This window comes from Mytilus trossulus, chromosome 4, assembly GCF_036588685.1.
Source record: "Mytilus trossulus isolate FHL-02 chromosome 4, PNRI_Mtr1.1.1.hap1, whole genome shotgun sequence".
NCBI classification, from domain to species: Eukaryota; Metazoa; Mollusca; class Bivalvia; order Mytilida; family Mytilidae; genus Mytilus; species Mytilus trossulus.
Window position 1 is genome coordinate 86,229,778 of NC_086376.1, and position 10,921 is coordinate 86,240,698.

The 10,921-nt window shown below is 32.9% G+C and overlaps 1 protein-coding gene across 1 annotated transcript; it reads left to right on the forward strand.

Moving 5' to 3' along the window:
• Positions 1–1,204: 1,204 nt before the first annotated feature.
• On the forward strand, positions 1,205–9,612 carry LOC134716875 (uncharacterized). The gene is made up of 2 exons (XM_063579889.1): positions 1,205–1,281; positions 7,915–9,612. The coding sequence occupies exon 2, from the start codon at positions 7,915–7,917 to the stop codon at positions 9,610–9,612; it is 1,698 nt and encodes a 565-aa protein (XP_063435959.1). The 5' UTR covers positions 1,205–1,281.
• The last annotated feature ends 1,309 nt before the right edge of the window (positions 9,613–10,921 follow it).

The following is a 10,921-nucleotide window of genomic DNA, read 5'->3' on the forward strand; positions in this document are numbered from 1 at the left end:
ATCAATGACGTGTATATCAAAATATTTATAAAGCCAAACAAGTACAAAGATGAAGAGGATCCAAAATTCCAAAAAGTTATGACCCAGGGAGTAGGCAAATTTCTCTGTTGTTTTGCTCCTGTGGCCTCAAATTTCCTAAATCATTCTGCTGTTTCTAGCAATTTGGAATATTTAGTAATTATTCAGGATAGAACACATAATTGTAAGTTTTGTTGATTCATTTTTGTTTAGTTAGCTTGTACTGGTTGATAAAAAGCAGATTAAGGTGTTGCGGCTTACTTTTGGGTTATCGAAAGAACACAAACACCTCATAAATAATATTTAGGAAGGATCCATGAGTTTCAATTACTGAGAAAAGTAAATACAAGCACTTTTTAACAATTTGACTTACAACTATGCAAATATTATGAATTAATTTTGTATCCAGGACTTTAAGTAAACCAAGCATACAGTAAGCTGTGAATGTATGCTGAGTCATCATATTAAAGGCCCAGGATTCTATTAATCTTCGTTACATATTTACAAAACTTCATATTTCAGTTAATTCTGTTAAAATTGATATCTGTGAAATAAAGCAAATTTGGTTCAATTCAAAATGTTCCCCTTTTTCACCCTATATAGGTTGCATTTCTGTAATATTCAAGATCTCCCCAAAAAAAGTGTGTTTTGAGAAACAATTTTATTTACAAAGTGCAACCTAAAAGTAGAATTTTGATAAAACTGCACTTGTATAATCTAACAAGATCCCTATCCTAAATTATAGGGTTGGAATTCTAACCTAACTGAAAAATATTAATAGTACTATACATCTGAAGCTTTATTATATACAGTACAAGTACAAGTGTGCTTGCATAAAAAGTCAAGAAATAAGATACTAAAGATGCAATGCAAATCGAAAAAAGCGAGCATTATCATGACCAAAAAAAGACATAACCCTGAATGTGTACAATGCTTCACAATAAACTAGTGATTGAGCAACGATAATCAAACTTATGAAGCGAAAGCGCACGTTCACCAAATTAATTATGTGCTCCGGAATTAAATTAAGTTTGTATTTAATAAGGAAGACAACATACCAGCAGCAAGATGTGAGTTGACCAAACACAGTTCACACCAATAATTGAAATCATAGTCTGATAACTGAATTTGAATAAGCATAGTTAAATTTATTATGTCTGTTATAACCTTCCATACATTTTTGGAATTGGACTTTGATTTCGATATTTAACCTAAGCAGGTGACTTTTCTCTGTTACTGCAGAGAGACGAACACATTATACAGGTAATATTGTGTTGTATTTTTCTCTAATTATAATAAAAAGACAACATTCTTCCTACTAATTTTAAATGGATCTATCAAATATTGGACAAGATAATTAATTGTAAGAATTCAATGGGAAGCGAGACAACTGTTGATGAGCTGTCATCAAACTAACCATTTTTCAATCCGAAAGTGAAAATCGGAATGTTTAAAAAATCTACTTGAGTTTGGTGTTTCATTAACCATGTTTTGTCCTGTAATGATCGTGTGGCCTCAATTAATTAACATCAATTTTGTAAGAAGTACGAATAAAATCTTTATAAATTCCTCATTTGTATGGACGGTATAACTGTCATAAATCTATTTGATATACATGTAATAGAAAAGAAAATTTTCTGTTTTGACGGATATTCATCCTCTCTGCTAACATGTTGTTGGTTTCACAAAACAAGGAAAGTTCAAATCGGAAAGATCCTTATCAAATGGCGAAATCAAATTGAAAATCTCAAATCAACACACCAAACGCATGCAAATCGAATGTAATAGTCCTAACTTGATACATTTAATATCGTGTGATGTATTGCTCTAATAATAACAAAAAGAAAATATTCTTTATAGTCATTGACTGAGTTTTTGAAAAAGATAATCAAAAATACTATTCAAAGGGAAGCGAGACAACTGTTGATTAACTGTCAAAAAACTAATCATTATTCAAATAGAAAGTTTAAATGGGAAATTTTATGAGAACTAATTAAGTTTAAAGTTACTATAACAATGTTTTCGTCCTAAAAGTAAATAGATGATTGAAAGGGTGTATTATACACATATGCTCTTTTGAAATTCAAAGGACGCTTATATTCTGCATTATTACAATGGTCGCAATGAATTAATGTGGTTTCCTACTGAAATAAAAACAGATAATTTTATGTTTGAAATAAACTCGATCTCTTCACTCTGCTGACGTCATACAAAAATCGTGGCCGGACAACACTGAAAATGCTTCGAACATTCATGAATTATTGTGTTGTTCGGTCACTAGTTGAAGATTTTTCTATATTTGAATCTTCGATTAGCTATTATATAATAAACTTTGATAAACAAAAATAATATTGACGTTCCACTAGAAATTTTAAATCTAAATTGACATTTCAGAGATGCATATGATAATTATTGAAATGCCAAATGTAACTGATTTTACCAAGATTTTTCGTATCCCTTGAATAGATTACCTTAGCCGTATTTGACACAACTTTTTTGAATTTTGGGCCCTCAATGCTCTTCAACTTTTTATTTGTTTGGCTTTTTAACTATTTGATCTGAGCGTCACTGATGAGTCTTATGTAGACGAAACGCGCGTCTGGCGTATAAAATTATAATCCTGGTACTTTTGATAACTATTTACATTACTGGGTCGATGCCACTGCTGGTGGACGTTTCGTCCCCGAGGGTATCACCAGCCCAGTAGTCAGCACTTCGGTGTTGACATGAATATCATTTATATGGTCATTTTTATAAATTGTCTGTTTACAAAACTTTGAATTTTTCGAAACACTAAGGATTTTCTTACCCCAGGAGTAGATTACCTTAGCCGTATTTGGCACAACTTTTGGAATTTTGGGCCCTCAATGCTCTTCAACTTTGTATTTGTTTTGCTTTTTAACTATTTAATCTGAGCGTCACTGATGAGTCTTATGTAGACGAAACGCGCGTCTGGCGTATAAAATTATAATCCTGGTACTTTTGATAACTATTTACACCACTGGGTCGATGCCACTGCTGGTGGACGTTTCGTCCCCGAGGGTAACACCAGCCCAGTAGTCAGCACTTCGGTGTTGACATGAATATCAATTATATGGTCATTTTTATAAATTTTCTGTTTACAAAACTTTGAATTTTTCGAAACACTAAGGATTTTCTTACCCCAGGAGTAGATAACCTTAGCCGTATTTTGGCACAACTTTTTGGAATTTTGGGCCCTCAATGCTCTTCAACTTTGTATTTGTTTGGCTTTTTAACTATTTGAACTGAGCGTCACTGATGAGTCTTATGTAGACGAAACGCGCGTCTGGCGTATAAAATTATAATCCTGGTACTTTTGATAACTATTTACACCACTGGGTCGATGCCACTGCTGGTGGACGTTTCGTCCCCGAGGGTAACACCAGCCCAGTAGGCAACACTTCGGTGTTGACATGAATATCAATTATATGGTCATTTTTATAAATTTTCTGTTTACAAAACTTTGAATTTTTCGAAACACTAAGGATTTTCTTACCCCAGGAGTAGATTACCTTAGCCGTATTTGGCACAACTTTTTTGGAATTTTGGGCCCTCAATGCTCTTCAACTTTGTATTTGTTTGGCTTTTTAACTATTTGATCTGAGCGTCACTGATGAGTCTTATGTAGGCGAAACGCGCGTCTGGCGTATAAAATTATAATCCTGGTACTTTTGATAACTACCTTTGTAGACGAAATGCGCGTCTGGCGTATTAAATTATAATCCTGGTACCTTTGATAACTATTTACCCCAATCTACGATTTCTACTTTTCCAGTGCATTTTAAAAACACCAAATAAGTTGACCGATTTTATTTACACTTTCAAATGTTATGACATACAGAATGTAAAAGATTTAACACAGATTGAGTTTTTAATTGTTTAATTTATTTGTTAGGCAGCTGAAACCCTAAAATTCCTACTTTGACCTTCCATAATTAATGTTCGAAGTGGAGACATACTGTCGTTTTCACATATTAAACGAATGGGCATGAATGAATGAGGTTGTTTGATAGTTTGGTGTATGCCTTTTTGTGCTTCTTTGTTATATTTATTTGGTTTTGTAGTGATTATGACGAGATCACAATGTTGACTGTTGTACCACTATTTTTGACATTTGTATCTATTGTTTCTGTTTGTTTTGTTAACGCATCGTTGTCAGGAATTTGATGCGACTGTCATACAAGTAAGGGGTCTAGCTAGCTATAAAATCAGGTTTAATCCACTATGTTCTAAACAAATATATGTCTGTACCACCTCAAGAATATGATAGTTGTTATCCATTTGTTTGATGTGTTTGAGCTTTTAATTTTGTCATTTGATTAGGGACTTTCCTGTTTTTCTTTATAATTATTTGGTAATTAAAAAAATCATTCTGCCATTGTGTTAGATAAAAAATATAATAAATAATTCTCTTGAACTTGTCATACATAAATAAATTAGACCGCTTATTGGTGCACAATGTCCACTTCTTACTTGAATATCTTTACATCGTCAGATCCGTCTATTCATATAGCAAATGCACAAATTATTATGTTTCAATGCAATACATGTTTCAATACATAATATATTTTTAGGTACGTGCAACCTTTAAATATTTATTTGGATTTCGGAATTTTGGAGTATTTGATTTAGACATTTATCAATACTGCATCTCCATTATATAACACGTAATTCCTAATAATAGCTCTCATCGAAGTCTTCAGTTGCTTTGGGAAACCGTGTAGTTTTGGTTTTGGGTTCCAATTGGCTTGGGTAGTGTTAAAGTTATTTTTTTAAATAAAGGTTCAGGGAAAAGAAGTGACTAAATAAACTCATCATAGATACCAGGACTACATTTTGTCTATACGCCAGACGCGCGTTTCGTCCACAAAAGACTCATCAATAACGCTCGAATCCAAAAAAGTTAAAAAGGCTAAATAAAGTACGAAGTTGGAGAACCATTGAGGATCAAAATTCTAAAAGTTTTGCCAAATTCATCTACGGTAATCTATGTCTGAGGTAGAACGCCTTAGTATATCAAAAATTCAATATTTTGTTAACAGTTAATTTATAAATGTAACCATATCAATGATAATTCATATCAGCACAAAAAGTGCCGACTACTAGGCTGGTGATACCCTCGGGGAAATAAATCTCCAACAGCAGTTGCATTGACCCAGTGGTTGTAAATTAACTCATCATAGATACCAGGATTAAATGTTGTCTTTACGCCAGATGCGCGTTTCGTCTACAAAAGACTCATCAGTGACGCTCAAAAATTGTTAAATAGGCCAAATAAAGTACGAAGTTGAAGAGGATTGAGGACCAAAATTTCTAAAAGTTTTGCCAAATTCAGCTAAGTTAATCTATGCCTGAGGTAGTGAGTTCACCATTAGAGATCGTTTAAGGATTCAAAGATTGGGGTTATATTTGGTAAAGCCATATTTTATTTGGATTCACTTATGTAAATGAATTTCTCTTGGTCTCCATCCTCCTTTCAATTTAAAGAAAAATAATACGATTTGAATATCAGAATAACATTCAATATACATTGAACTTAGTATACTCTGATTACTGAATTGCATGCGATGAAAATTGAAATATCTAAGGCATGAATGCATGCTGGTATAATTATAAAAAAGAAGAAGTAAAAACACAAAAATACTGAACTCCGAGGAAAATTCAAAAAGGAGAGTCCAAAATCAAATGTCCAAACACATCAAACGAATGGATAACAACTGTCATATTCCTGACTTGGTACAGGCATTTTCAAAAGATTTCAAAAGTCAAAACCAAAGTCCAAACACAAATTGTTTACGTTTTTGTCTGTAGATAGAGGAATTTTTCTCCCCGTTGATATGACTAGCCCAACAGTTTTGTGTTGACATAAATTTTAATTGGTATGGTCATATTTATAATTGAGAGTTTACAAAACGTTAAATTGTTCGAAATACTAATTATAAGGATTTCCTACCCTAGGAATGGATTACATTAGCTGCATTTGGGGAAAACTTTTTGAACTTTTGGACCTCATTGCTCTTGAATTTCGTGCTATAATTAGCCTTTTATTTATTTTATTCGAGACTCCATAGTGAGTCTTTTGTTGACGAACCGAGCGTCTGTATTACAAAACTATAAGCCTGATACCTTTGATGACTTTTTTGGGCTAGCTATATGAATTGATTTATTAAAAAACAAAAATACCCTGTTGTAAGTCGTAAAAGTGAGCGCCCCATCCATTAATGCTTAATGTTGTCCATTCGTTTGATGTGTTTTGTCATTTGATTTTGCCAGGTGATTAGGGACTGTCTAATTGAATTTTCCTCGGAGTTCAGTATTTTTTTTATCTTACTTTTATCCATTTGTGCATATACGAATTCTCAACACATTGACGTCATTCTATTGTTGTACCCGATTTTTATTTCAGTAATAGGACTATCATTTACCTGTAAGAAACCATTGATATTTTTTAAAAATAGCCCTCCTCTTTCTTAAAAATATTTAACAGCTGAAGGTAGCATAACTGATTTTTACAGGTAAATGATAGTCCAATCACTGAAAATAACTATCAATTTAGCCAACTGTTTTCATCATGTGAAAAAAAAATACAACCAAATAACAAATGACAGTTAAAAATACCTTCCAAAACAATAATTTTGTCACTCGTCAAAACAGTTTCTTGATGAAAAAAATCACTTTCAAATTGATTTTAACACTATCAAAATATTTATTCTCGTCCGTCTTTGGTTGTCAAAATTGACCTCTTGTGTTGCTCTTATTCTTCCCAACATCATTTTCATCTAAAACTTAAAATACAAAACTCCAATAAAGTTATGCTTCTAACGTTTGATATATCACGCCACAATACATGGACCATAAACAGCATAAAATCACTCTGTGTAAAAGTGCAAAACTAGAACTTACTTCGTGTACGGGACTACAATAGTTCTTATAAATTTCAGGTTGTCTGCATTGATTTACAAGTTGTTTTTTGTAATTCTGATATTATTGCTTGAATGTGAATATAATGCAATATTTCGCTTATGACCGACGATGGATATGGGAACTTGAGCAGAGTTAATGATACTTTACTGCAGGGTATCTGTTAAACAAATCAACTATGTGTTCGATTCGCACTTTGTTTGTAGTGATCGTTGTATGTAAGAAAGAGGCATTAGGGTGAACCTGTCTTTATTCACCTAGTATTAGAAATGAAACCCGAGAAGAAACGAGAAACTTAAAGGAGAGGACTACATTTTAAAATATAATATATATAAAACTTGAATTTATCAGCTACTAAAACTATATCCTCTGTGTAATCCACACTTAAATCAAATATGTCTAAATACTTTCAACGTCTTTATCCATTTTAAAACACTTAACTCATGTGAAGGTATTCACGGAGTAAATTTAGAGTAGTCCTTTCGCAAGCAAAAATCCTAATACGCATACCTTTAATCTAAATGAAGCAATACATGTTGACAATGTTAACTTAGCTGTACTTTCTTTTTTATCTTCTATTGTTAAAGTTGAGCTACTGTTTAAAAGGGGCAACATGTAGGATTAATTTCAATGTAAAGAAAGATTATTCACAAAACAATTTTCACATTTGATGAAAATAAATATTTTTTATTTGATTGCATTTTTTCACCTTTTTGACGTGTTAAACAATGTTTTAAGGAAATTTACAAGCCTCTTCTTGTCCATTATGCAAAATATTCCAATATTTTACAGAATGGACTGTTATTGGCTTATATCCTTTACATATAACCCTTCAGCAAGTTTTTTATTCAGTGCCATTTTACTTAATTATGATTTTTTTCGGTACAATTTGGATACATGGACGTATCTTGCAAATACATACAGGGAAACCTTCAATTTGTAATTTTTTTTCAGATGGCTACATCAGCAAATATTGTATGTGGTATATGTGATGCCCAACACATTACCAAATGTGCAAATCACTGGTGTCCTGAATGTGACGAAGGACTGTGTGATGAATGTGAAAAGCACCATAGCATATCGAAAGGTACACGAAAACATGGAATAATTCCTACAGATGACTACAAAAAATTACCACCCGACATTTTATCAATTGGACACCATTGTCGGGAGCATGAGAAAAAATTTCAAAACTATTGTCCACACCATGAGAAATTATGCTGTCCAACCTGCATTTCAACAGAACATCGAAAATGTGTAGGTTTGCTTGATCTTGATGAAGTTGTTAAAACATCGAAAACGTCGGTGCTGATTGACAACCTTGAAAAATCATTAGAAGAAATAGCCGTAAACATCAATAAAATCATTATTGATCGAACAGAAAATTTTGAAAAGATCAAGGAAGAGCGACATGGATTCCATAATCAAATCAAACAAGTAAGAGATAAAATAAACACCCACCTTGACAAGCTTGAACAACAGATTATTAATGACTTGCTTTCTGAGGAGCGAAAAATCAAATCAGAGATTGAGACCCTATTGAGAAAGCTTTCAGAGAAAAAAACGATTGTCCATGATCTTCAAAACAGCATTGATGCCATGAAAAAACATGCATCAGACCTTCAAACATTCCTAGCGAGTAAAAAGTTAGAAGAATGTGCTATGTCGGAGGAAAAGTACCTACAGTCCATTATGAATGACAGCAATACTTTAAAATGTATGAACTTGAAATGCAGCATCAGTGACAATATCATGAACATTTCAGATATACAGTCATTTGGGTCGATTTCAACAGACGTTAACCCCTCTACTGCTGTGCTAACGTTAGAAAAAGAAAAACAGGCACAGATTCTGCACCAAACAATTATTGCTAATAAATCTATTGATAAATTGCAGGTGACTAAAATCAGACAATTCAAAGTTCCTTGTATATCAGGCATCACAGGACACACCGTTTGTCCGAATGGCGATATGGTTTTCGTGGATAACAATGATGGAAAGCGACTATTGATAATGGATAGCATGGGTAATTTAAGACGGGAAATTTCAGTTCCGTCTATACAGCCGTATGATGTTGCATCCATAGACAATAACACGGTTGCAGTGACTACATGGTTTCAGAATAATATTTATGTTGTTGATATAAATTCAGGAACTATCAAAGCATCTATAAGCGGTGAGTTTTGTGGTGGGATAACACGTAGAGGAAATACATTGATATGTTGTGTTCGTTCAAATGAATTAAAGGCAGTAGATTTGAGTGACAATGTGGTGTCTGCCTTAATTCCAGAAATACCAATTAATTGCCAGACTTACGTTACAACATCTTCAGACAACATATTTGTGCCGTACCATCCCAACAATACAGTAACTTGTTACAAAATGAATGGAGACAAAGAATGGCAATACTCCAACCGATCTATGGTCAGAACACCTCTTGGTGTTAGCGAGGATAAATACAACAATGTCTATGTTTCTTCAAATGGAAATAATTCTGTTGTGTTAATATCACCAGATGGCAAGCAAGCAAGAACAATTCTTGGAAAAGAAGATGGAATAGTTAGTCCCTACTGTGTACATTTTGATCATACCAAAAACAACTTACTTGTGACATGTCATAAAGGCGATGCCTTTCTGTACAACATTTCATAGATGGTTAAATTGGCATTAGTCATATTTATATTGTTTGCATTTAATAAATCTTTCAAATAAATCTAAGTGTGAAAAAGATTTGTAATACATGTACATTGAAAAGATTAGCAATCACAACCAAAACAAATACGACAATACAGTAGACAACACCAACCCCAATTCTTCAGAGACTAATACAAAAACGTAGCCACAATATGTGGTGAGATGAAACAAACCCCGTGTTCAGTATAAACCAACACTCCTTTGTTGAGCTATATACCCATCAAAAACCTGGTTATAATCTGTATACATATTTCATGTTTATGCTATAGCACAACATTATACTTAGAAACCCGTAAAGCAGTTTCATTAGTCGTTTCCTTCTTAATCTAAGTCTTTTAGACAGTTTTGTCCAGCTTTGTGCAAGTGTTAGATCAGACCACACTATTATTAGTACTGTGTACATCGTAGTGTCATTTTGTTTTCTCCTGGTCTTTTTGTCCGTTTTAACCTCCCACATATTTACATTTACCTACATGCGTGTTGATTTACGCAATGAAAAGAAGAGCAATAAGTATGAAAAATGTGACGTAATATAGCAATATAATTTAATTTTGGATGTAACGCGTCTTATGATTGGCTGACGTTATTTTGTTATGAGCCCATATACATAATTTAGTTATGCGACCGTGACGTTATCAATGTTTTTTCATGGTTTTCTACGGTTTAAAATTGAATTAAGAATTAATTTATAAGAAATGACTGTAATATTTGTTCTGTCTATTCGAAATAACATAAAAACTTAAAAGGTTCTCCTTATCCATCCCGGACTGTTGTTAATGTCTTTATGTTGTGTGTTTGGGTTTTTTTGCCTTTTTTTCCCTTTTAAAAATGTTGATGCTCTCTTTTTTACTTTCAAACTTTTTTGTTTGCCTAATATAAAAAAGAAGATATGGTGTGATTGCAAATGAGACAACTGTCCACAAGAGACCAAAATGACACAGACATTAACAACTATAGGTCACTATACGGCCTTCGACAATGTGATAAGCCCATATCGCATAGTCAGCTATGATATGGCCCCGATATGACAATGTAAAACAATTCAAACCAGAAAACTAACGGCCTTATTTAAATTAAAAAAAATTAACGAAAAACAAATATGTAACACATAAACAAACGACAACCACTTAATTACACTATCTAAATGGGAAATATAAGGTCAAACCATCTGGATAAAAAATATGAACAATATACAAATAACTCCTTATACCAGAAGCATAAAAAATATGTACTATATATACATGTACCATTTGATTTAACTATTTAC

Coding starts and splice junctions, on each gene's coding strand:
- LOC134716875 (XM_063579889.1), top strand. CDS start 7,915: ATGGCTACATCAGCAAATATTGTATGTGGTATATGTGATGCCCAACAC.